Source organism: Vanrija albida (genome assembly GCF_041260175.1).
Source record: "Vanrija albida strain AlHP1 chromosome Unknown contig_1, whole genome shotgun sequence".
NCBI lineage: Eukaryota > Fungi > Basidiomycota > Tremellomycetes > Trichosporonales > Trichosporonaceae > Vanrija > Vanrija albida.
In genome coordinates this window covers 74,019-98,379 of record NW_027191420.1, presented here as the reverse complement: position 1 = coordinate 98,379, position 24,361 = coordinate 74,019, and the positions used below count along the sequence as shown (strand labels likewise).

At 61.7% G+C, this 24,361-nt stretch overlaps 15 protein-coding genes across 15 annotated transcripts; 2 read left to right on the top strand and 13 right to left on the bottom strand.

The window, feature by feature from the left end:
• Positions 1–304: 304 nt before the first annotated feature.
• On the bottom strand, positions 305–1,225 carry Q8F55_000056 (uncharacterized protein; the record flags this gene model as incomplete). Its single annotated transcript, XM_069348712.1, has 1 exon — positions 305–1,225. The coding sequence occupies one exon, from the start codon at positions 1,223–1,225 to the stop codon at positions 305–307; it is 921 nt and encodes a 306-aa protein (XP_069212256.1).
• Positions 1,226–1,839: 614 nt separating this feature from the next.
• Q8F55_000055 (uncharacterized protein) lies at positions 1,840–2,718 on the bottom strand (the record flags this gene model as incomplete). The annotated part of the gene is made up of 1 exon (XM_069348711.1): positions 1,840–2,718. One exon carries the CDS (start codon positions 2,716–2,718, stop codon positions 1,840–1,842), a length of 879 nt encoding a protein of 292 aa, XP_069212255.1.
• A 1,152-nt stretch (positions 2,719–3,870) lies between these two features.
• On the bottom strand, positions 3,871–4,818 carry Q8F55_000054 (uncharacterized protein; the record flags this gene model as incomplete). Its single annotated transcript, XM_069348710.1, has 1 exon — positions 3,871–4,818. One exon carries the CDS (start codon positions 4,816–4,818, stop codon positions 3,871–3,873), a length of 948 nt encoding a protein of 315 aa, XP_069212254.1.
• Positions 4,819–5,104: 286 nt separating this feature from the next.
• Q8F55_000053 (uncharacterized protein) lies at positions 5,105–6,049 on the bottom strand (the record flags this gene model as incomplete). The annotated part of the gene is made up of 1 exon (XM_069348709.1): positions 5,105–6,049. The coding sequence occupies one exon, from the start codon at positions 6,047–6,049 to the stop codon at positions 5,105–5,107; it is 945 nt and encodes a 314-aa protein (XP_069212253.1).
• A 506-nt stretch (positions 6,050–6,555) lies between these two features.
• Positions 6,556–8,874, bottom strand: Q8F55_000052 (uncharacterized protein; the record flags this gene model as incomplete). The annotated part of the gene is made up of 3 exons (XM_069348708.1): positions 6,556–7,162; positions 7,273–7,481; positions 7,861–8,874. 3 exons carry the CDS (start codon positions 8,872–8,874, stop codon positions 6,556–6,558), a joined length of 1,830 nt encoding a protein of 609 aa, XP_069212252.1.
• Positions 8,875–9,057: 183 nt separating this feature from the next.
• Positions 9,058–9,644, bottom strand: Q8F55_000051 (uncharacterized protein; the record flags this gene model as incomplete). Its single annotated transcript, XM_069348707.1, has 2 exons — positions 9,058–9,120; positions 9,156–9,644. The coding sequence occupies 2 exons, from the start codon at positions 9,642–9,644 to the stop codon at positions 9,058–9,060; spliced, it is 552 nt and encodes a 183-aa protein (XP_069212251.1).
• Positions 9,645–10,769: 1,125 nt separating this feature from the next.
• Positions 10,770–11,255, top strand: Q8F55_000050 (uncharacterized protein; the record flags this gene model as incomplete). The annotated part of the gene is made up of 1 exon (XM_069348706.1): positions 10,770–11,255. The coding sequence occupies one exon, from the start codon at positions 10,770–10,772 to the stop codon at positions 11,253–11,255; it is 486 nt and encodes a 161-aa protein (XP_069212250.1).
• A 661-nt stretch (positions 11,256–11,916) lies between these two features.
• Q8F55_000049 (uncharacterized protein) lies at positions 11,917–12,986 on the top strand (the record flags this gene model as incomplete). Its single annotated transcript, XM_069348705.1, has 2 exons — positions 11,917–12,879; positions 12,915–12,986. The coding sequence occupies 2 exons, from the start codon at positions 11,917–11,919 to the stop codon at positions 12,984–12,986; spliced, it is 1,035 nt and encodes a 344-aa protein (XP_069212249.1).
• Positions 12,987–13,407: 421 nt separating this feature from the next.
• Q8F55_000048 (uncharacterized protein) lies at positions 13,408–14,394 on the bottom strand (the record flags this gene model as incomplete). The annotated part of the gene is made up of 2 exons (XM_069348704.1): positions 13,408–13,410; positions 13,447–14,394. The coding sequence occupies 2 exons, from the start codon at positions 14,392–14,394 to the stop codon at positions 13,408–13,410; spliced, it is 951 nt and encodes a 316-aa protein (XP_069212248.1).
• A 376-nt stretch (positions 14,395–14,770) lies between these two features.
• On the bottom strand, positions 14,771–15,733 carry Q8F55_000047 (uncharacterized protein; the record flags this gene model as incomplete). The annotated part of the gene is made up of 1 exon (XM_069348703.1): positions 14,771–15,733. The coding sequence occupies one exon, from the start codon at positions 15,731–15,733 to the stop codon at positions 14,771–14,773; it is 963 nt and encodes a 320-aa protein (XP_069212247.1).
• A 406-nt stretch (positions 15,734–16,139) lies between these two features.
• Q8F55_000046 (uncharacterized protein) lies at positions 16,140–17,090 on the bottom strand (the record flags this gene model as incomplete). The annotated part of the gene is made up of 1 exon (XM_069348702.1): positions 16,140–17,090. One exon carries the CDS (start codon positions 17,088–17,090, stop codon positions 16,140–16,142), a length of 951 nt encoding a protein of 316 aa, XP_069212246.1.
• Positions 17,091–17,450: 360 nt separating this feature from the next.
• On the bottom strand, positions 17,451–18,397 carry Q8F55_000045 (uncharacterized protein; the record flags this gene model as incomplete). Its single annotated transcript, XM_069348701.1, has 2 exons — positions 17,451–17,458; positions 17,497–18,397. The coding sequence occupies 2 exons, from the start codon at positions 18,395–18,397 to the stop codon at positions 17,451–17,453; spliced, it is 909 nt and encodes a 302-aa protein (XP_069212245.1).
• Positions 18,398–18,695: 298 nt separating this feature from the next.
• Positions 18,696–19,655, bottom strand: Q8F55_000044 (uncharacterized protein; the record flags this gene model as incomplete). The annotated part of the gene is made up of 1 exon (XM_069348700.1): positions 18,696–19,655. One exon carries the CDS (start codon positions 19,653–19,655, stop codon positions 18,696–18,698), a length of 960 nt encoding a protein of 319 aa, XP_069212244.1.
• A 225-nt stretch (positions 19,656–19,880) lies between these two features.
• Positions 19,881–20,858, bottom strand: Q8F55_000043 (uncharacterized protein; the record flags this gene model as incomplete). Its single annotated transcript, XM_069348699.1, has 1 exon — positions 19,881–20,858. One exon carries the CDS (start codon positions 20,856–20,858, stop codon positions 19,881–19,883), a length of 978 nt encoding a protein of 325 aa, XP_069212243.1.
• A 290-nt stretch (positions 20,859–21,148) lies between these two features.
• On the bottom strand, positions 21,149–23,555 carry Q8F55_000042 (uncharacterized protein; the record flags this gene model as incomplete). Its single annotated transcript, XM_069348698.1, has 2 exons — positions 21,149–22,110; positions 22,559–23,555. The coding sequence occupies 2 exons, from the start codon at positions 23,553–23,555 to the stop codon at positions 21,149–21,151; spliced, it is 1,959 nt and encodes a 652-aa protein (XP_069212242.1).
• Positions 23,556–24,361: the final 806 nt, after the last annotated feature.

Genomic DNA, 24,361 nt, shown 5'->3' with positions numbered 1-24,361 from the left:
TTTGGCCCAGCACGCGTCCACCTCGTGGCCATCAGTCAAAGCACACACTCGTTCTCGAATCTTTTCGTTCGGTGGCCACGGTGCTTGCTCTTGCCGCGTGGCCCGGGTCCGCACAATGAGGCGCTCCCCCGGCCATGGTGCCACTCCAACACCACTCTGTAGTAACAAACACACAGTCGCATCGTGGATACATGGGATGAACTGTTTGAGTATGGACAATACAGGAGGACGAGTCGAAAAGAAAGGCTTACCGGTACAGGAAGGACAGCCGAAAGGAATGTGCCACACTCCGAGATGATGTCGCTCACCCCACGGTTTCCGCCGTGGACGCAGGCGGGGGCGGCAGAGCGGCCTGTGGCCAGACTCCCAGCGTGTCCTTTTCGTCTCCCAGCTCCTTCCACCACTGCTCCAAGCTAATGAGGCGGAACGCATTCGCGAGAGCGGCGTTGCCGTTTGTGAGCCGGGACCTGTAGTCGTCGATCTTGTGGCTGCTCAAACGCTGCCGCTTTGGAGCCGACTCCAGGCCGACGATGGTGACAGTAACGTTCGTGACTCGTGTCGAATCTGTGAGAGCCCTGAGGATGTTGCGAAGGAAGCCGATGGACCTGTTGATTGGGGCATTGTTCTCAGAGGGAGTGGGCCAGAGAACAATTGTAAAGTTGCTCCCGCTTGCCGCTCGGAGACCAAGAAACTCGATCTGCGTAAGGAGCAGGTGGGTGAGCAGTGTCGGGTCATACTTGATGTGTACGATGACACAGGAGAGATTGTAGATTGGGAGAGATAGAAAGAGAAAGACCTTCGGACGCTGCATGCCCACTGGGACGGCGTCCAGCCATTGACGAATGTCGACAAACTCGACGACGGTCCGGATGCTGCGCGACCTCCTGATTCCGCTGGCATCCCAACCCCCGTTGGCGCGCCTAATCGTGTGCAGGCGGTTAAATGGTGCAACGGTGAAGTCGGAGGGCGGCATGGTCATCAGGTCGAGAGTGTTGACCCTGTTGACGAGGTAGGGCAGGTGGCGACCCGGATTGGTTGGAACGGCGAGGACCGGGCTGTGGGCGCCCTGGGAGGGGACGAGGGCGGCGTGAGACAGGAGGCGGTCGACGCGCTCCTGGAACTCCTTGGACGTGCTGCGCAAGACGAGGAGCACGCTGGGAGAGGCGGCGGCGACAATCCCGTCCATGAGGTCGGGGAATGCGGTGTGGTCGATCTGGGCAGGCATCCTGGACAGTGGGTCTGGTAATGAGAAGTGGTTTGGAGAGGTGAGTGAAGAGGGTGAAGCAATATAGAAGGGGTTGAGTGACGGGTGAAAAAAGATGTTACGAGCGGCACGCTACCTCACCAAGATTGCACGAGATTCGTCATGGTCGCCTCTCTCTCGCCCCCGACGTTTACCAGCATGCTCTTTGGAGTGAGGACCATTTCAACGACCACTTTCTGATCTTGGAGCGGCTTTGTTGAGGTCTGTGAGCACAACAGGCTGCTCGAGCTAAAGTCGTCTTCATTGTTGCTTCTTCGCTCGCCTCATTGATGTCGTGGTCCAAAGACAACCAACCCATCCCCTCTTTCCCCGAACCGCCAGCGCGGCTCACGAAACAAAACGATTCAGAAGCAGCCTGCAGACCAGATCCCATTTGCATGAACGACTTTTGACAAACTCGTACAGTACTGGACTCTGGGCACCCTCCGCCGAAGACCAACAGTGTATGCGACTCCCTCGTTACAACCAAACAGTGGACCTCTAGGCCGACGCTGGCCAAACTCCCACTCCACATCTTCGAAGCGCCGGGAGGAGCATGACAAGCTGGGACGTGGGGTCGTGTGGCCGTTTCATTCCTAAGCCGTAAGCGGCCAGACGCCCACGAGGTCCTTCTCGTTGCCGAGCTCTTGATGCCAGTCGTCGAGGGTGATGAAGCGAAAGGAACTGATCGCCTCTTTGAGTTTGGAAACCAACTTCCAGAGCTCTTTTGGACGTTGAGTGTTCGGAACGGAGTTCATCCCGACGATCGTGAAAGAAATCTTTGACTCCCCGCGCCAACGAGCGAGAAGGCTCACAAGACAGGAATCGAGGAACTGTAATTGTTCCTGGCAAGGTTCCTCGTCTCCGGGGGCGGTCGGCCACAGGACGATGGTCAGCTCCTGGGTCTTCCTCTTGCTCGGAAACCCAAACGGGATACCTTGGCGGAGATGGTCGAGCAGGCTTGTATCGTACTTGATGTGGATGATTGCTCGCGGGGCTTGACGTGGAAGCGACATGCTGAGGAATGTGTCACCCCTAGTCACCTCCTTGAGCAGGTCGACAAAGTCGACGACAGTCGTAAGGCATGGGAAGAAGTCGATTGCCTGGAGCTCCCAAGCCCTGTTACCGCGACGAACAGTGTGGGCCCTAGTGAAGTGGCCGAGGGTGTGGTGGTTGTGTGGCCCTGACGGGCTCTGGCCCATGATATCGAGAATCTTGACCGATGACTCGAGGAACGGAAGAAGACGGTGGTGGGTGGCGGCGGGAGAGACCAGAAGGGAACGAAGCTGTGGAGTGCCGAGATCGTCTGAGGTGTGTACGACAGTGGTGAGCTCCGAGTGGGCTATCAATCCGAGGACGCGGTCGTGGAAAGCCTTCGAGGTCGCGCGGAGACGGAGGAGCGCGGGAGGAGACGCAGCGGCGACGATGCGGTCGATGATGTGGGGGTACGCGGTGTGGTCGATGACGGCGGGCATGTTGAGGAATCGAGTTGGAAGTTGTAGAGGAGAGTGGAAGTTGCAAAAGCGAGGTGGGATGTGAAGAGGAGAGTTGGAAGTTGAAGAGGAGAGGTGGAGAGAGAATGAAAGGTTGAGTGACTGTGTGGTGGATGTTGCGAATCCAACATCGAGTCGGCGCACGGGGCTTCATGACTCGACTGGTGCCGCCGCCTCGCACACCGCTGTCACCGACCAATCGCATCAACTCGGCGTCCCCTGCTCGCACCGCCGCATGTCAAGGATTGGCGCATAAACAGGGGCAGCATGCTTCTTGTGTACTTGAACGTTGACTACTACAGTATGCGCCGCTACCAATCGTGACTCCCAAGTCGCCGGCTGTTTAGCCGACGCCGGCCACACCTCTGCCACACCCTTGGCGTTGCAGAGCTCTCAATACCACTCCTCTCAGGAGAGGATGGGCAGGAGAGGATGGGCAGAGCTCTATTTCCGGCTTGGGGAGGTTGCCCACGAAGCTCACGAAGCCCACTGGGCCGTTGCGCCCTATCCACCCGTCCGCGAATAGATCCGCACCGGGCCCAAGATGCCATGGGGCAGGCGAGGAATACTGCGCGTGTGACCCAGACTGCTCTGTCCAGAAGCGGGAGAGATGCGTTGCACGTACCCGCCGGAGGTTGCACCATCCTAACAGCGAGCGATGAGCACCGATCGTTCATGCGCCATTCACTCAGTGTGGCGGTTGGCCAAAGACAAAGCAAAAACAATGTTCGCCTTCACTGTATCCCCGCTTGGATGTCAGGCCACGGTCCGACTCGAACAGCCGACCGACCGTGACCCCGGACCTGGTTAAACAATCGTAGCTTTCAACTACCGACTGAGACACCCGCCCCGGGGTAGAAACCCCGTTGGGATTCGGCACTCTCGCAGCCTCAAAAGCCTGCACACCTTGGTCGTTCACACTCCGCTGTCGATTCCTTCCCAACGACTACAGTTCGCATCCGTCAACGCTCAATATGGAAGCAGGGGCACGAACCTTGTGCACTCATAGGTTTTATACAATACAGATTCGGAATGATGAAGATCGGCTTGGGGTACAACTGTGGATTCGCAGTCGAGGCAGGAGCGGCCGTCAACGGATGAGGTCTGGTCACTGGAGCGGTCGCGCGTCTCGGCCTATGCTCCCGCTGGCCAAACGCCCACAAGGTCCTTGTCGTCACCAAGCTCTTCCCACCACTCCTCGCGAGTGATGAAGCGCATGGAATAATTGCCACCAGCCAAGCGGAGGTCCTCCACGAGGCCGTTCCACTCGTCGCCGTAGCCCTCGCCTTCGAGGGTCCTCTGGCACTCGGGAACCGACTCCATGCCGACGATTGTTAAAGACAAGTCGCCCTTACCCTGCCAGTAGGCGAGGAGCTGTGATAGAGTGTTGTGCATAAACGTCGGCGCGTGATCAATAGGCGGCGTGTCGTCAGCGGCAGTCGGCCACATGACAACGCTGAAGTCGTGGTGGAGTTGGTCACTGATGCCCTTGAGGATGAGCTTGACGGAATTGACATGGTCGATGAGTGTAGGATCGTACTTCCAATGCAGGATGACGCGCGAGTGACGAGGTGGCAGGCGAATCAGAATGCGGCCGCCGGTGCGTGCCATCTCCATGTGCAGATCGACAAAGTCGACCACGGTTGCTGATGCCGGAAGTGCAGAGATGCAATCGATCTCCCATGCGGTGTTGCCACGGCGAATAGTGTCGAGTCCGGTGAAGCGCTCCAACTTGAGTTCGGCGTAGGGTGTCGGCGTGACATTGATGATGTCGAGGGTTTTGACTGCCCACGGGATGTACGGCAGGCGGCGGTCGACATTGCCGGGGGAGGTAAGAATAGGTTGACGCTTATACATGGAGGGAAGAACAGTTCGCAGCATGTATCCACTTCCCTCTATGTATCGACCTTCTGCCATGAATCGCAGTCCGGGGGAAACTACAGCATGGGCAACGAGGCTGTCGATCTGCTCGCGGAGTGCCTTGGACGTGCCGCGCAGAGCGAAGAGGGCGGTACTGGGAGCAAAAGCAAGGATACGGTCGAGGATGTGCGGGTAGAAACGAGGTTCGATCAGCACGGGCATCTTGAAGACGAGACGTCGTAGTGGAGAGGGAGAGGGAGACGCGACGAAGGAAACGAGTTGAAACGACGGGTGAAAGTAGGAGGGAGTACCGCTGCATGGTCACGTGAGGACTCGTGGCTCATGGGTGCAAGAATGGATGCAACAGTGAAAGCAACGGGTGATGTACGGTCATGTCTACTGGCTCGTTCTCCACACTCATTCAGAACGTGCATTCTTTGCTCATGCACGACGGCGGAGCTATGACCCCCCTCACCAGCTACACGCTCGCAAGGCCGCCTCACTCGACCTACACAGCAGCCCACACCCCCACCACCTCCTTCCTACCACCGAGCTCCTGCCACCACTGCTCGCGAGTGAGGAACCTGGTTCCCTGCTCAAGTGCCGTGCGGAGAGGCGCTTGGTCCCCGAAGAACGAAGGGGCCTGGCGATGCTTCGACGCTGGAACCGAGGCAGCGACCTGTTCCCAAAAGTCGTTAGGGTGCAGAGTGGTGCCCGCCTCAGCCAGCTGTTTCTCCAGCCCCACAATCGTCATCGACGGCCCGGGCTTACTGGGGGTCCACAGCGAGAAGTAAGTCACCATGATCGCAAAGACGATCTTCGGGTCCAACTGCGGCTGGGTCGTGCCCGTGCAATCCGGCCAGAGAACGAGCGTGTGCGGCGTGCTGAAGTTGGGCAGCGTGGCGATGGCCCTGAGGTCGCGCTCGTGCAGGGCCGGGCAGTACTTGAGGTGAAGGACGTGGTGGGTAGTTTCGCAGGGCGCCGGCGTGAGCCACGACAGCCCGTCGGTCAGGTCCGTGGCGTCGATGTAGTCGACGATCACGGCCGGATGGGGCCAGTAGTAGTCGATCCAGCAGCTCAGAGCGTTCCGGCGGCGGATGGTGTGCACATGCGTAAAGAGACCAACGTGGTCAGCCGCAGACGCCGAAGCCACGAGGTCGAGCGTGCCGACCCACTCGGGGATGAAGGGGAGGCGGCGCTTCGGGGCCGACACGGACGTGAGGATGGCTTCAACAGGGGGCGAGTGGTACCCGCCCACCGGGGGCGGTGGGAGGTCGCTCAAGTCGGCGAGGGGGATAAAGTCGAGGCACGCGTGCTCGAGGAGCAGCTGGTTGACGCGATAGTGATACGTGCGTGACGTGAGGCGGAAGGCGAAGCGGGTCTCGATGCTCGCGTGCTCGAGGATCCTGGTGATGACGTGGGGGTAGGCTGTGTGGGCGATGACCGCTGGCATCTTGGAGGCGGGACGGGGGAGTGTTGGTGAAGAGGCAAAGAGGAGAGCGTGAGGCAACAGTCAAGTCGGGGCTGGTGTTGGGGATTTATACCTCACACGGTCGGATGCGAGCGACGCTGCACCACCTCGCTGGACCTGGCCGGCGCCGCACTCCTTGCCCCACCGATGCTGCCATTGAGCTTCACAAAGTCACACTCGCACCTTTGTCTTGTTGAGCCTGCTTCGTCGGCGCTGATCCTCCAGTGGCGGCACAAACACAATGCCGCTCGAAGGATCGGCAAGAATGAGGCGCGCCCCCTCGCGCCACTGACGTGGTGATACCGGACAGGCAATACTCGGGCAGCAGGCTGACCTTACAGTTGCATCAATGGCTGGTCTGGGGGATATAAATGTCCACGAAAAGTGGATGTCCACAGGTCATTGGTGGGACTTTGGTAGCATGACTCAGGGATGACCGCCACAAGCTTGGGCAAAGGCGAAGCTCGTGCAGCTGGGCTTGTCCCGCTCTACGCCGACGCCGGCCAGGTGCCGACAACATCCTTCTCGTGGGCGAGCTCCTCCCACCACTCCTCAAAGGTGACAAGGCGGAGCGGCTGGCGCTCGGTGAACTTGAGCTTGACCCACGGCACGACGCGCACGCGGTCTGATGCGGCGGAGGCGTAGAACTCGGCGGCCGTTTGGCGCTGGCACTCGGGAGCCGATTCCAGGCCGACAATCGTGATGGAGATGTCGCCGCCCCTCCAACTCTGGAGGAGCGCACGAATCGCGTAGTGAATAAACTTGAGGGGCTTCTTGACGGGCTCTTGCTCTTCGTCGTCGGGTGCCTTCGGCCAAAGGACAAGGATGAAGTTGCTGATGTTTGCCTCGCTCAGGCCGTCGAGCCGGATCTTAGTGCAGACGTGGCCCGCGAGCGCGACGTCGAACTTGCAGTGGAGGACGACGCGCGACGCCTGGTCCGGGAGCCAGAGGTTGATTTGGCGGTCGTCGGCCACCGCGTTTGAGAGATCAACAAAGTCGACAACGGTGCGCACGTGCGGCAGGTCGTCGAAGCAGTCGAGCTGCCACTTTCCGTTGCCCCGCCGAATGGTGTGCACTCGGATGTAGTGCTGGAACCTGATCTTGCGGAAGTGTCCCACGTCATGATGTCGAGGACCTTGACAGACGCGGGGATGTAGGGGAGGGCGAGGCGCTGGTCCGCGGGGTCGGTGAAACTCGCCACACACCGCGAAACCGGCAGTCGACGGCCGGCGACCTCCATGAAGCGTTCGCCTGGTGCGAGCGCGGCATGCGCCACCAGACTGTCGATTTGCTTGCGCACTGCAGTGGAAGTGAGCCGCAGGCGCAGGAGCGCGGGGGTATCGGCGACCGCGATGATCAGGTCAAGGATGTGCGGGTAGCACTCGTGGTCGATCGTGGCGGGCATCTTGACGAGCTGTGGGGTGGCGGGAGGAGCCGAGGGTGGAACAAGGAGGGGTGGGGAGAGAAGGGGATTTTTGACCGCCGTTGGGGTCAATGGTGTAGATGCAGCATGGTCGTGCGCAACTCGGCGCTTAAGTACCTCCAGTAGTCGCCACCGTGTGTGTCTTCCTCGCCCTCTGTGTGTTGCAATGGCGCTGATTCTCAACCGCCGGTTGGCGCGGCTGAGTACCATCGCTTGTGGAAGAGCTGCCCGCCGAGCTTGACTTGCACATCATACACGTGCATTGCTTCTTGACTCATCTTTTCTAGATACTCACTCGGATTATGTAGTCGCCACCCGGCACCATCGGGTGCCGGCCTTACACACCAGGCAGAGCAGCCCACAAACCCACAGTCCTCCTCCTGTCACCGAGCTCTTCAAACCACTCGTTGCGAGTGATGACCCTGGTCATACCCTCAAGGGCCAGCCGGCGAGAGACATTCTTCTCTGGGAGCGGTGGGTGTTGCGGCCCGCTGCCGGGAACTAGGCGCATAGCAGCGGCCTGCTCCCACAGCTTGCTGACGAGGGGTAGCTGAGCACCGTTGTGGAGATGCCCCTCCATACCCACAACGGTGAGAGACATCGGAGGGTCGTCCACGGTCCAATGAGAGAGGATTGCGGCATAGGCGGACATGGGCAGCTCTGGGAGCAACCTGGGATCCGTCATCTTTAAACGGGCGTCGTCGGGCCAAAGGACGAGTGTGTGCGGGCAGAAGCCCCTGTTGACGGACATCAATCGATCGAGGGGACGTCCGCGGACGTCCGAGCTGTACTTGAAATGGATGATGCGTTCAGCTGCTCCATCGGGTGCGGGCGGGTGGTTAAACGGCCGGGCTCGTGTGTTGTTGACGTAGCTGACGACAGCCGCCGGCTCAACCAAGTTGCGGAACCCAATGTTCCGGAAGTTCGTGAGACGAAAGGTGTGGACTTGGTTGAAGAACTCCAAGAGGGCGTGTTTGGGGGTCATGGAACACGTAAGATCGAGGATCTTGACATGCTGCGAGACGAATGGGAGGCGGCGGGTCGGGCGTGACCCCGACGAGAGGGTGAAGATGCCGTCGTGCGCAACACGACACGGGATGGTCTTGCGTGCGTTCAAGCGCTCCTCCGGCCACACAGAGCTGAGTGGGAGAAACCCGAGGCACGCGTGGGCGAGGAGTATGCCATTAACCCGGTCGCGGTACGTGGCCGATGTGGCGCGGAGCGCGAGCAGTATAGAATAGGACGCATGGTCGATAATCCTGCTGATGATGTGGGGGTAGGCCGTGTGGTCTATCACGACGGCGTAGGTTGTCGTAACCGTCGCGCGTGTTCGGAGGCTGTTGGCTGGCGTGACGGTGTCGTCAATCGCGGCGAGGTCGAGCATCGCGGTCACCGTTGCGTAATATGGGTGAAAGCGTGGTGACCGAGTGCGAGTTGCGGTTAACAGAGGGAGAGTGGTCCACCTGGCCGCAATATGTATGGGCTTGCTGGCGGGGTGAAGGTACATGGCGGAGTGAAGGTGCACACGAAGGAGGTCGCGCGAAGCTTCGCGCCCCACCTTCCGAGTCTACCACATCTCCTCGACATGGTGCGCCGCGGCGCGCGCCTCCTGCTCCTCACGGCGCACATCCTGGCCGTCAGCACAATCCAAGCGCGCGCACTCACCATCGGTCCGCGGCGCGGCTCACTCCATCTCCCCTCGATATGCTGCCGCTCGCCCAGCTCAGTGGTCCACTCATCGATCTCAACGAACCGCGTGCGTGCGAACACGGCGTCCACCCACGCGAGACCGGCCTTGCTCTGCCGCAGGCGGGGGTACCGGTCGAGACAGTGTGCCCTGATCTGCGGGCGGCTTGCCTCAAACCAGGCCGCGGGCACGTCCGCAGCGTTCACCGCCGGCGCGAGGACGCGCTCCAGCCCGACGACCGTGACGCTAAACTCCTGCCCCATCGGGAGCACGTTGTAGAAGCAGTGAAAGAGCCACGACGCCGTCGGCACGCGTTCGGACGCGTGTGGCTTCTCTGGCCAGAAGACGAAGACAAAGTCGCGCACGTCGCCGTCGACGGTGACCCCGGCCCGGCGCCACTGCGGCACGGCGTCGTACTGGATGTGGAGGACCAGCCGGCGGGCGCCAGGCGGCAGCTGTACGCCCATTGAGAGGTCAGAGGTCGAGACGCGCTGGACGACAGTATGTGGGCGGAACTGCGCTGCGCCCGAGCGACGATTCAAAGGCCGCAGTGTGTGGAGGGATGTGAAGCCTGCCGTCTCGGAGATGGCGAGGCCATCGCGCACCGCGACGTCGAGGGCGCGCACTGCGGGTGGAGAGAAGGGCAGTCGGGGAAACGAGCAAGACATGGGTATCGTGCTAGCGGCCGGCGGTGTCATGACGAGGACCCGAGGGCCGCCGTTCGGCCCGGGAAAGGTGTGCAGCTCGACGTGGGCGAAGAGGACGGCATCGATGCGCGCGCGGACCGCCCTGCATGTTGCGCGTAGCTGGACGAGGGCTCCAAGCGGGGCCGCATCCAAGATGGCGTCAAAGAGGTGTGGGTAGGCCTTGTAGTCGATTATCGTCGTCGTCGTCGTCGTCTTCGTCGTCGTCGTCGTCGTCGTGGTTGCTGGCATTTGCGAACAATGCAATGTGGAAAGAGGGAGGGGTGAGTCGAGTTGAGTCACGGAGCGGCGAGCTGGATGGCGATGCGCGGCGAGGCGCGGTGCCCCGTCATGGCGGCGCCAAACACGTCATGTCTTGGCATTGTTCGCTGCCTCCCTCTCTCTCATCTCCCTCTCTCTCTCTCTTTCTCTCTGTCATTAACTCGAGCAACAATGGCCCCAGTGCTCATCGACCACAGCGCGTACCCCGAGATCCTCGACCTCGTCGTCTCCTATGCATCGTTGACCGCGCTCATCTCGCTACGCGCGACCTGCAAGTCGATCCAGCGCGTCGCCGACGCTCGACTCTTCGCCCATGTCCAGTTGCTCGATTTCCATGGATCCAGGGTGCCAAGAAGTCGGCGTAGATATCGCCGTGCGACCTGGCGCGTCGGCCTCACCCTCCCCGTGAACAGCAATGTCTCTCACGAGCGTAAATGGCCTCGGCTTCCTTGGGTCCCCGGCGCCGTCAAGATTATCCATGAGCCTTCACATCAAATGACATGCTGGATGGACCGAGAGGCCGCCGACCTCTTCACATCTGTCCACACTCTTCTTCGACACCAGCTCCCATTGATTCGCCGCGGCGACAAACACCGCGAATACCCGATTTCCATCAAAGCCCACACCATGGTGGCCTTTCTGAATCGCTGGTTTTATGGAAAGATCCAGATAGAGGACGCCTGTCGCCTGGTCCTCCATGTCAAGGATGATCCGAATCGCTACATGCAGACGGGCTTCAACTTTGGGTTCTCGTCAAGGCTCGACCGCCTCCGTCAAGTGGTGATCGTCCTCCACCCGGAGGGCCCTCGCATATCTACCCCGGGTGGTGACCGGTACCTCATCCCCTTGCTCGGCGATTGGCTGGCGATGTTTCGCTCTCGTAGCAGTCAGTGTAAGTTTACGTTCGTCGGCCTGGAGCAGCGCGGTCAGCAGGTGGACATGGTCGAGCGCGAGTTGCACGCCATGTGCGCCAAGGGACAGCCAAGCGACTACAAGCTCCCTAGCTTGAGCAAGTTTCGGGAAAGGGTGACGTTCACTACGCTCCAAGACTGGCGCGCCGAGCTCAGACGTGAGGGCAAGGTGATTGAGGGCGTCTGGGCCGAGCCTCGTTAGTGGTCAGGTAGTGGGTAGTACATGTATGCGTGAGTCCAACCCGGTCGTGCGTCTCGGTGCTAGATTAACGCAATGGTCAAGGCCACAGAGAGATGCCGCAGGAGGGGCAGCAAGAGTATGTTACAATACATACGAGAAGGCCTGATGGAACGAATGACACGAGTGACAAGCGACGCCGAGCCCCGATGTCACTTCGACTCCTTCGACTCCCGCCTGTCGTTGTGTTGTGTTGTTCGATCGTCTTCGCCAGCCTGCCTCGCATATCACAAGGGGACAAGGCCCACAGTTGGAAGGCGGTGAACACGATGCCGCCGCTCAGGTTCGAAACCAGCAAGATATACCTGTACCATATCTTGACGGATTCATGGGTGTCAGTGGCCGAGTATCGCCCGGCCCGTCGTGGACTGCGTCGTTTGGAGTGCACCTGCCAGTTGCACGAAACGCGCCAGGTCAAGCACGTACGCCGCATCACAACTCCGTCGACAGCCGCTGTCGGCAATGGCCGTCTGACGTCATGGTCGCGACCCCACGTCTCCAGATCTCTCTTTCGGCATCTCGGTACGCTTTTCTCGTCTTGACTCCCCTCTTCCCACTCCGCCGTGCTCAAAAGCGTTGGCATCGAGCCCACGGTCTCCACAACGCCCTCCTCACCATCGTTACAATGACGCTGTCCAAGACCGTGGCGCTCGACCACACGGCGTACCCCGGCCTCATCGACATGATCGTCGCGTACTCGACCGTGCCGGCGCTCGCGGCGCTGCGCGCGGCCTCGCGCGCGTTCAAGGCCCGCATCGACGCCCACCTCCTGTCCCACGCAGAGCTCTACTTCTTCCCCGTGACCCGCAGTGTGCCTGAGCTGCGGCACGCCATCCCGGGCCTCACGCTGCCGGGGAGCACACCCATCCCCCACACGTCGGAGCTCCCGCGCCTCCCCTTCGCGCCGGGCATCGTGCAGACCCTCGACGTCGTCCTCCCGCTCTCGGTGCGCAAGGCAATCGCCGAGGCGTACACCTCGCTTCATACGCTCCGCCGCCTCCAGTGCCCGCTGCAGGAGGACGAGGACGACGGGTTCCGCCCCTCGCACACCCTCATCGACTTTGTCACCCTCCCAACAGGCCACCTCGCGTGGTGCCAGCTGCCGCCGGGCGTGACGCGCTACATCGCTCATCTCAAGTATGACGAGTACCAGGGACGCGGAGACTACGGGATCGAGATCAGCGAGCAGGTCGTGTCTGTGCGCGAGGTGGTGTTTGTGCTCTGCCCGACCCGCACAATCAACGAGCCTCCCGGGCCGATGGAGTGGCTGTTCCAGATCGTGCAGAACACGGTTCTCGACTGCAACATGGAGGCGGAGGGGTTTAGCGTCACGCTCGTCGGCGTGGAGCGCGCGTTCGACCCAGAGGACGGGGTCGAAGTCAACACCCCGGCGTACTTCAACGCGATAAAGACCCAGCTGCGCGACTACATACTCGGCGCGCTCGAGCCCGATACTGCCGGCGCGTCGGTTGAGGAGTTTGCAGACGATCTGCTGGGCGCTATCAAGCTCGTGAGCCTAGACAGCTGGTGGGCCGAGCTCGGCGATAGGAAAGACATCGAGGGCGTGTGGATGGACTCGCGGGGGCATGTGAGTGGGGTCCAAAGGGCAAGGCTGACGGCCAGGACGAGCCGGATACCAACCTGCGCGTACAGCCCGGGGCGACCGACGATACGGAGGAGTCGCCGGCGCAGTGAAGTGTGGAGTGTGGGGCAGGAGACGCTGGGTTGTTGCAGGGCCTCGGGGCGTAGGGAGACTGCCAGGCGCGTCCGACCGCCGGCGCTATGCCGATGAACGCGGGGGGCCAGCCGGCATTGAGTCGACGTCAGGCAGACGGCCGCGACCCCCCTCATCAGCAGTCCCTGCACAAGCTGCAGCACCAGAACAGGTAGCAGCAGGCGCCGCAGGGCCTGAGGCAACCGACGCAGCCGGCCCCATCCCGTGACGAGAATGACCCAGCGGGCGGGGTCACACTACCGCCGCAGGGGTTGTGCGCACATGTGCATGTATGCGCTTCGACGCGATCGAGGCAGAGATACACCAACTGAACGGGCTAGAGTAGCTCTCCTCCAGCTTCGTCCTCTCGCGGCCCCTACACCGCGTCCTGCCATTACCTCCTCACTGTATCTGTCAGCGTCGCGCAGCACACCGACCCACCCTCCTCGTCTCCATCCACGCCCCCTCCATCTCCATTCTGTCGCCGATCTCGGCGTGCCACTCCTTCAATGTAACGATGCGCAGCTTCCTCCCCAGCGTGTGGATGACGCCCGACGCCCCGCGGGGCATGTTAAGCCGGCGCGTGTGCAGCAGCTCGCGGAACGTGTCCCTCATTGAGCGCTTGATCTCCTCATGGTCGAACCCGATGCTGCCAGTCGTCGCCGGGTCGGTGTGCCCATCCCCGTACGCGTTCTCGAGCCCGACGATCGTCACGTCAAAGTCTTCGAGCGGGGGCGCGTCCCTCCGCCCGTCAGCCACCGTCTCGAAGATGGCGCTCATGAACCAGAACGGCAGGGGACTGCGCCCCAACGACGGCCAGAGCACGAACTCGAACTGCTTGATCCTCCCGCCCGTGACGAGGCGGAAGTCGTCGGCCGGCGCGCCGGTCCCCTCGTGCCGGAGGTGGAGGACGAGCCGGTCCAGCTGGCGCGGGAGGCGCCCGACGACAATGTACCGCGCCGGCACGGTGACGAAGTACACTGCGCTCTTGACGGCGGGGAACGGGTCGTCGAAGTGGGACGCGCAGTGGAGCCGGCGGCGCAGGGTGCGCAGGGACGTGAACTGGGCCGCGACGGCGCGGGGCACGAGCTCAAAGTCGGCGTCGAGCACGGCCACGGCAGAGGCAGCGCGGGGGAGGGAGGGGAGCGCGCGGTCGCTCTGCACGCCGCTGTTGGCCGGGAGCGTGAGCCCGTGCGTCACGGCGCTGTCCCAGTCGTCGCTGGCCGTCGGGAACTCGTGCAGCTGCGCGTGGGTGAAGAGGCGGGCGTCGACCTGCCGCTTGATGGAGCGGCACGTCGCGCGCAGGGGGACGAGCGCGCCGAGGGGCGCGAGCGCGACGATGGCCTCGATGAGGTGCGGGTATGCGCCGTAGTCGATCACTGTCGCCATGGCTTGGATTGCTGGAGAGTGCCGGGTGATGAGGTGCAGAGATGGGAAGAGATGGATGGATGCGATGGGTCGAAAAGTTCGGGTAGCTATTTGTTTGGCACGCGCGGTCGACGTCATCGACTCGCCATTCTCACCTTCTCACCGGCGGCTCATCGCGCCGGCGACGTCGACGGCGAGCATTGCGAAGGGGATGGGCCGCATGCACAAGCTGTACAACTCTGGCTCAAGAAGCGAGTGCATGCTCAATGATGAGACGGTATCACGTCGCCCAGCAACCCTGCCGGCATCCAAACCCCGCATTTCATGCCCTGTTATCGGCCGCCCCCGCAGGCCTGCCTGTTGTCACCACCGCGTCGCTGTCCGCGTTCAGCACGCCTCACGCGCCAACGACCACCTCGAACCCCCTCTCCATCTCCCTGCGGTTGCCGAGCTCGGCGTACCACTCTTCCAGCGTCAGGACACGGAGGTTGGGCGGCAGCTCGACGACTGGGGCGTACTCGGGGCCGACCGCCATGATCTTAAACTCCTGGTACGTGTCCCTCATCGCGCGCTTGACATGGTCGGCGTCAAACTTGGCGGGATTGTTCGGATCGGGCAATAGCTCGGGGTAGGCCCTCTCCAGCCCGACGACAGTGATGTCAAAGCCATCCCGCGACCCACGGGCTGCGAAGCGGAAGACCATGGTCATAAACTCGTAGAGATGCCCGTACGGCGGCCAGGGCGCGAACACAAACTCGCGGATAGTATTGCCCGTGGTGAGGCGGAGATCGTTGTCCAGCGTACCACTCATCTTGGTTTTCTCGTGCCGGATGTGCAGGACCAGCCGTTCAACCGAGCGAGGGATGTGGATGAGCGGTCGGTCGACCCCGAGATTGACCCTTCGGTCCTCCTGCAAGGTGAGGAGATACACTGCCGTGTGGACGTGCGGGAAGAACGAGTCGTGGTACTCCTGCACGCAGGGGAGCGTCCGGCGCAAGGTGTGCAGTTTCGTGAACATCTCCGCCAGGTCGTGTGTGACGCGCCTGCAATCCGCGTCGAGGGTGATTGCCCGCTGCGGCGCGCCAAAGTCCGGGAGCCGGGGCGTGGCTGTGTCGCTGCGCACGCTGCTGTTCTTGGGGAGGGTTAGAATGTAGCTCGGTGTCGCCCTGTGACCTGAGTGGTTGTACTCTGGACCTGGGATCTCGTAGAGCCGCTGATGGGTGAAGAGCAGGGCGTCCACCTGCAGATTGATCGCGTTGCACGTTGCGCGGAGGGGGAGCAGCGCGCCGAACGGGGCGTGCGAGACGATGGCCTCGATGATGTGCGGGTACAAGTCGTAGTCTAGTGCGATCGTCGCCATGTTTGTTCTTGCTGTTGCGATAGCGTTTGATGGGGAGGCGAAGAGAGAGAGAGAGGTAATGGGATGGATGGGATGTGAGTGTCGTCTTGTTGCCATTCTGAAACGATCCTGCGGGCATGGACGCCCGTGGCCGTCTTGGCCTGTGCAACTCTTGGACTCTTGGCGTGTCATACTATGACGTGTCTGGGGCCGCTCTGGTGCTCTGGGAAGCATGCGCCATTGTATCCGTCGCTCTGGCAGCGAGTGCATGCCCAAGTCGAGGCAGATGTCTTTGCGATAAGCGATGGACTCTGGCGGCCCTCCGTGGCCAACACCACATAAGTACGTCAGCCAACGGCTGCATTTCGAGGTTTTGGGTGGCGAGGCCGGACATCACTACCAGGCCATGCGCGACATGCACACGCTGTCAACGGCGTCCGACACCCGTAGCAGGGCGGCAGTTGCCCAGCCCCGGAGGACACAGCACGTCTCTCTCCTCGTCGCTGAGCGAGTCCCGCCACTCGTCCAACGTGAGATGAGGGATCTGCAGGGCAGTTCCGGCATAAGCGTCTTGGTGATGGGCATCCAACCACTCGGCGAGAGTGGCTACATCCCCGCGCTCATTCAGAAGCCCGACGTTCCGCTCGAGCACCTGCGACGGGTGCACCTTCTCGAGGCCGACAATGGTGAACTGCGCTCCGAAGCGGGTGAACGAGTTGAGCGCAGTCACCAGCCACGTAATGTTGCACGGGCGGATGCGGCGCGTCGTCTCAAACGGCCAGAGCACGAGCGTGAGCTGCTCGAGCCCCGCGGGCGGAGTATGAGTGTCGCTTGGTGGCGTGATGCCGACGAGATTCGCCTCGTCCCACAGCACGTGGATGATGTGCCGACGCACGCCGGGCACCAGGTGGATGTGGGCGCCGGCGCGCTTCGGCCCGCACTGGACACAGTCGACGACCGTGTCCACTGGCCCGGGGAGGGCCGAGTAGGGCCGCGTCATGGCCTTGGGACCGAAGCGGCGCAGTGTGGTGATGGCGGTGAACTGGCTCTGGAGGGCTTCGGGGACGCGGTCGGCGCCGGGAGGGTCGCTCAGGATGTCGAGGGTGCGCGTCGCCAGCTGGCGCGGCGAATGCTCCGGCAGACTGAAGATACAGGGAGCGCCCGCCTTGAAGGGGTTCACGGTGCTCGGGATGTGGAGCGAGGCGTCGTTGGCCGGCGTTGCAGGGGCCAGGAGGACGGCATGGTCGACGAGGCCGGCGTTGATGCGGTCCCGGAACGACCGGCACGTCGCGCGCAGTGTGATCAGCGTCCGGAGGGAGCAGGATTCGAGGATGAGGTCGATCAGGTAGGGATACGCCGTGTGGTCTATCGCCGTCATTCTGAGTGCGGCGAGAGAGAGAGAGAAAGAGAGGGGGAGGGAGCGAGGTATGCACGATGAGACAGCGGTGGCTTGTTTGGACATCATGGCGGCTCGGCGGGGCCCCGAGTCGGGAGGCAACCAGCGTCCTCCTCGCCTTCTGCTCCTCGCATAGCATACAAGCATGCAGCCTATTGCAGCCTGGGTGAATGCATGTGAAGGTAGTGCGGGAGAATACATATGGCGTGGTTTGGCTGGGGTTCAAGACCTGAGCCCCGCCCCGACACCTGCCCCGAGGGAGTCGGCTATATAACGTCGCACATGTGGACAACCCCAGTATGCATATACTCAGTGAAGGACGGGGCTCAGCCTGACCCACACCTAGACCTCTTCACAACGTTAGCGATGTCCACAGCCCACCACTCACTCGCCGGGGGCCGGCAGTTGCCGAGCCCGGGAGGGCACAATATATCCCTCTCCTCGTCGCTGAGCGATTCCTGCCACTGCTCCAAGGTGAGATACGGACGGCTGTCATATCCGTCCAGCGCGTCGGCGAGGGCGCGTACATCTCCACGCTGGGCCGTCTCCAGTTGGCTGCCATACTTGACTTGCGATGGGTGGACCTTCTCGAGCCCGACGACCGTAAAGCGACTCGGACAGCCGGCCCGCTCCCGTAACATCCAAAGCAAGTCGTCGATAAGCCGGCGCCTCTCTACGCTGGTGGATTTGAACGGCCAGAGCACGAGTGTGATCTCCTCGACTCCACCCAGCGAAACTTTGTCGCGGCCCGGAGGTGGGAACCAAATCTGAGCGTAGGGAGCCGCCTCGTCCCACAGTGAATGGAGGATGTACCGCCTGACGCCGCGCACCAAGGCAATCTCGCCCCCCTGGGTGCAATCCACGAGGGTGTGAACATGCCCACTGAGCTCGGGGTAAGGCCGTCTCACAGCCTCCCCGAAACGGCGAAACGTGGTGATGGTGGAAAACTGGCTCAAGAGGACGTAGGGGGGTTCGTGGGCGTGTTGCGGGCGGCCCACAAGGTCGAGGGTGCGCGCCGCAGGGGCCGACAGGCCGAGAGGGAACCCGTGAACGCGGAGGAGGCGTTCGCCGTCCGCCTCGAAGGGGTTGGAGGCGCTCGGGGCGTGCAGCCAGCCGTCGGCCGTCCCCTTGATCGAGAGGAGGACGACGTGCTTGCACCGCCGGGCGTCGATGCGTTCTCGGAACGAGCGGGACGTCTGGCGGAGTTTCAGCTGCGCCGGGACCGAGGCGAACTCGATAATGATGTCGATGAGGTAGGGGTATGCCGTGTGGTCTATTGTTGTTGGCATTGTGGATGTGGTCAGAGAGAGGAAGAGAACGAAGAATGGTTACGAGAATGGTTGCGAGGGAGGCGGGGACCACAGGTGACTGTACTTTGGTCGCGGGAGGGGCCCCTGGCCAAGAACTATGCGCGGGGAGAAAGCGCGTCGCACCGTCCGTCGGCAAACGGCATCCGCAACGTCGCCTCCTCGTCCTCAAGTATGCATACATCACTGCAGATGGACATTGCGCGATGCGGAGGTAGCACATGGCGACCTCGTTCCCCGCCCGTGGCGCTGCGTCCACCCTCATCCACGTACCCCCGTGTCATGAGTCTGCCGGCCACTTCCCGACGAGCTCCTTCTCCTCGCCAAGCTCAGCCCACCACTCCTCGCGCGTCACACAGCGGACGTCGGCGGCGACCTCCCGCGCACTCTCCGCGTGCCCCGGGAAGACGCCAACGGTGCGCGTAAAGCCGGCCCGGAAGGCCGCCACGCCGGCGGCGAGGTCGGGGCGGGGGGGTGCAGGTGCGGGGTCGCCAAGGAGAGGGACGTTGTGCGGGTGGATGTGCTCCAGCCCCACAACAGTGCATTGCACGGTTCCCCACGCTCCTCTGAAGAAGATGCCTGCCACCGACTGGAAAATGCCCATGAACAGCGGCTGGTCGGGCACTACACTTGACCCGCCGGGCACGTCGTCAGCCGGGCGTGCGACCGGCCAGAGGACGAACACGAGCTCCGCAGGCCAAGCCTTGCCCGGCAGGACGGCATAGTGCTTGGACGTCCGCACGAGCTCATTCCAGCACAAGTGGACGATCTGGCGCTCGCCCGCGCCCTCGAAACGCACGGACTGGTACGGGCCTTGCTCTGAGAGATCGATGTAGTCCACCACCGTCCCCGGCATGTCGGGGAGGGTGAGCCGCGGCGTTCCGTTGCCTTTTGGGAGGCCGAACCGGCGGATGCTGCGGAGCGCAGTGAAGGGGAGCGGGCCGTTCTTCGCACCTCTATCCCGCGTCGTGCGGACGTCGACATCGAGCGTGTGCACGAGTGAGGGGATCCATGGGATGCACGCTCCGGCAAACTTGCGGCCCTTGGGGACGTGGAGGGCGCGAACCCTGGGATGGCGGTTCGAGATCCTCAGCTCGGCATGGTCGAAGAGGAGGGCATTGATGCGCGCGCGGAAGGACTGGGACGTGCCCCGGAGCTGCAGGAGGGATGCGAGTGGGGCGAACGCGATGATCTCGTCGATGATGTACGGGTAGGCTGTGTGGTCTAGCGTTGGGGCCATGAATGCGGCGATGGGGATGAGAGTGAAGTGAAGGAGAGATGCAGCGTCGAGATAGTCACAAACAACGGGGAGCGTGTTCGGGTACCTCGCAACTGGGATGACGCAATGTCGCGTGGACGGCAACCCGACGATACATTCATACATGCCGCCTTGCCTTGTGCATCCTCGTCGCCTGAGCTCGACGGTCGACACTCAGCGGCCTAGGTATGCGAGAGGCCTAGATACCTAGCCTGCACACCCAGAGTACGCCGGCCACACCCCGACGACATCTTTGTCCTCGCCCAGCCTGGCCCACCACTCCTCGCGCGTCAAAAACCGAACGCTGTCGGCCTTCGGAACAACGGTGTCGAAGCGACTCAATTCGTGCACAAAGCCGTTTTGGAAAGCTGCCTGACCAGCGGACAGGTCGGGGCGTGATAACGGCCCTTCGAAGTTACCGAGGGTGACATTGTTCGGGTTGACATGCTCGAGCCCGACAATTGTCAACTGCACAGACGCTGCACTTATGGCTTGCTTGATCAACGACGCCCACAAAGACAGGAATAAGCGTTCGTCGGGGGCCACATCGCCGCCGCCTGCCGCTTCTGGCCACAGGACGAATACAAGCTCCTCGATCCCAGGGGTAGTGGCCAAGTATCTCTTGGGTGTCATGGCGAGCTCGTTCCAGCGCACGTGGATGATATGTCGCCGCGCGCCTAAGGCATTGAAGTGCTCGTACCTGGTGATGCGTTGCCGCGCGCCGACGGCGTTGGATTGCTCGCACTGGTAGCCGTCGGGCGCCGAGATGTCAATATAGTCAATCACGGTGGGCGGCAGTGCGGGGACGTTGACACTGGGTATGCGGCCGTCTGTGATGCCCGGGCCGAAGCGGCGCATCGTGCGCAGCGCGGGGAACGGGCCGTGCGGGCCCCTATCGGCGCCGCGGATGGGACGCACCCCGAAGTCGACGTCAAGCGTGTGGACCAGATTGGGGAGGTACGGCAGAGGCTGACCCGCGTCCGGTAGGCCGTGCGGCACGTGCAGCGCCAGGAGGCCATCCTGCACCGAGTTGCGGAGGACTACATGAGACAGGATGAGGTTGTCGACGCGGGTGCGGAAGGCCTTGGACGTGCGACGGAGCTGCAGAAGCGATGCAAGAGGAGCGAAGACGACAATCCGGTTAATGACGAAGGGGAACGCTGTGTGGTCCATTGTCGGAGTCATGGTGGTGACGAGAGATGATAGAGGACGTCGAGGTGCGTCGTGTTGATAAATGGGGTCGAGAAGCGGTCAGGATGAAACACCTTGTCGTCACCCCGAATGCAGCGCTTCACGTGACTCGCTGCAAGGCCACTGTGTCTCGGTGACGCGGGGTCGTTGATGCATAGGCGTCTATGCACGGCCCTAGGATGGTGATGGCAACACACGGTTGTCGGCTAGAGAGGCCCGATCCCCCTCTGAGCCCGCTTCAGTGCCGACCCACTACCGTCAGTGCTGTCCGGCGCCTCCCTCACTCACCTCAACTTCCACTCGTCGGGCCACAGCCCGACATCGGCCTTCTCCTTGCCCAGGCGGCCCCACCAGTCCTCGAATGTGAGGTACTCAACCTCAAGCTCTCCAGCATGCTCATCCAGTCTCTCGGCCCAGCCGTCGTACAGCGCCTCTCGGAAGGCCGCGATCGTCGTGTCGCGGTTGCCCTTCTCCAGGATCTCCTGGCGCTCGTCGCCGATCTGGTTGGGATCGACATGCTCGAGGCCTACGATGGTGATGTGTGGGCGTTCGGGAGACAATTTGAGCTTGCCGAACAACGTGCAGATGTCAATCTCGACTCGGGGGCGGGGCTCTTGTTGATGGGGGGCATCGGGGGTCGAGAACGGCCAGAGGACGAGCGCGAACTCGCGCACGCTCGGGAGGGCGCCTAGCACGCCCAGTCGGCCTCGGTTGAGTTCCTTGTCGTTCCACCGCAGGTGGACAATGTGTCGGTCTACCCTGCTGTCCACAAGGGGCTTGCTATTCGCGAGCACGGGGTGCGCCGAGAGGTCGACAAAGTCGACAACAGTGTGCAGCGGAACTGAAGGGATCGTGAATGGGTTGAACATGGAGCTCGGGGGCCAGTTGAAGCGCCTGAGCGTGTGTAGGGATCTAAACGCGTCACCCTCAACTTGAGCGAGCTCCTGCGGTGTCGTGTTCCGCACGTCGACATCGAGAATCTTGACGGCTGAGGGGCGGATGGACCAGGAGTGCGCAGTGGTGTCGTCGGCCCCTGGGATGAAGCTTCGCAGTGCAAACCCGCCATCGGTGCGCAGGAAGATAACGTGCCGAGACAGTATGCCGTCGACTCGGGCCTGAACGCGCTCCCGGAAGGCCTTCGAGGTGGATTGCAGCTTAAGGAGGGAGCCGAGCGGGGCATATTCGATGATATGATCGAGGATGTACGGGTACGACGTGTGGTTGATGGTCGTCGGCATGGCGTAGGCTGGGGTACTCGTCCGAGTACAGGCTACTAAGCCGATGCCAATGGATTGTGTGATGACAAGGAGAAGGAGCAGAGAGACAAGAGAAGATGAGAATGCAAGGTGAGCAGGCGGGCCGGGATGGGTGGCGATAATGCGGGAGGGGCCCCGCGGCAAGTGCGTGGGTGTCATGTTGATGGTCGCCTCGCCTCTCTTCGTCAACATTGTATGGTATGGGGTAGACGATGGACTAGTAGTCGTGATATACATGCATGGTGGTGATGACTGTGTTCTGGGTGCTTGACCCTCCGAAATGATGCCTATGCACAATTTGTGTTGAATCCATGTGTGGTGCTGTACGTGCTGTTGTGCACAAGTGGTGGCTTGATGTTGGGTTCGAGGCCGTGATGGGGCTGAGGCCGCACTCTTGAGGGTCAGTCAGAGTAGTGATCAGCGCTCATGATGACTCACAATGTCGCCTACGCCGCGCCCTCACATCCACCCACTCTCCAATAAACTCCTTGTCCTCCTGGCCCGTCTGGCCCAGCTCCGCATGCCAGTCTGCAATGGTACGAAACTTGACATTGTCGAGTGGGAGACTGCCATACCTGTCTTTGCCCCGGGCTTCCGACAGGCGACCTTCAAGCTTCGATCGGAAGGCAATGGCCGAGGAAGCGAAGTTGAAGTCCGGTGCTCCGTCGTATGGCACCCAGGCCCGAACACTAGTCTGTTCGATGCCGACAACCTTGAGGACATTGTTATCGTTGCCGTTGAGGAAGCGACGTTGAAGTTCCTTGACAATATTGAATACGACCTCAAGAGCGCTACTAGCGCTGGGTCGAGTGCGGTCCTTCCGATACGGCCAGAGAACGACGACTATCTTGGATGTCTTACCGCACTGACGAGTCTTGAAGTTGAGATTACGGAGCGCTCGATAATCGTCCGTCTGAAGACGCCAGTCGTCGCACCAACGAATGTGGAGGACGTGCCGGGGGAAGTTGGGGCATGGGCGGACGGTAGGGGTCGTATGCTCGACCATGATGTCGAATGGCTTGTCAAGATCGATGAAGTCGACCAAAGTCCCGTCCTGTGTAGCCCTAATCATATCAGGTTCACACTTGATTGCCTTCCCCCAGCGGCGGATGATACGGAGAGAGCGGAGCTCTTTGATCGTGTCGAGGCGTAGAAGAGGGGCTTCGGCACCGAGGTCGAGGACCCGAACATGCCGCGGACGGAAGGGGATCGGCTGCCCGGGGACGAGTGAATATGACGGCGTTTGGGCTGGGGCCACAAAGGAGGCCTCGTCTTGGTCGCTAACGAGGACGACATGATAGAACAGAAGGCGCCGGACACGAGCTCGCAGGGTGGCCGATGTGCGGCGGAGCACGGCGAGACTGGCGATCGGGGCGTAGGCGAAGATGAGGTCGAATATGACGGGGTTGTTCATGTAGTCGAGTGTGACAGGCATGGTTGGAGCGTGTTGATGTGGATGATGGAATGGACAATGTCAAAAGAGAAAGGAAGACGGGCACGACGTTTATAGTGGTGACCACGGTGACGGCGACGGCGATCATTCAACATGGATCGAGAAGACGAACAGACTCGGTCACAGTCTTCCTCCTCGCACTCCATTGGCATTTGACATCTGCAACATCACCACCATGGGTTCACCTCACCTTGGCAACGACGACAGCGCAAGGAATGACTACAAGGTGAGCCGGCGACTTCGAGGCAGCCAGGTGCTGCTGCCCACCCCAAACGACAAGCCTCCTCCAAGCTCATCCCCCGTCTCATTTCAACACCCCCGTCCCAATGGCCCCCTGCCCTGACCTGGCATCCCCATCGCAGGTCGATTGACCAGCGGCTTCCCACGAGATACAGAGGGCACCAGTGCGCCGTTCACCATCCATGTTCGTCAGCCGTGAAGGGGAAACTGGGTCACTGATGCTCATGCCGAGATATGAACATACCGCGCACCCATCACCAGCTGGACAGTATACACCGCCCACGTGCCAGTCTTGCGGCACGACAGCTTCGTCGGGCATTCAACGTCCCCGGCAGCCTCCTCGCCTTGCAATGCCGCACAGCCGCCAGCGTTTGCCGTCTTTGACACACGTGCACCGTCCTGCAGCTGCCCACTTCAGCGCTGGGAGGACCAATGACTCGATTTTGGTCGCAACAGTTCCAGAGATGGAACCCCGCCGTCCATGGGTGCGTGTCGGGGCAAGGGGGGGGGAGGCGAGGGGAAGCTCACACGAGGATCATCCCCATCGC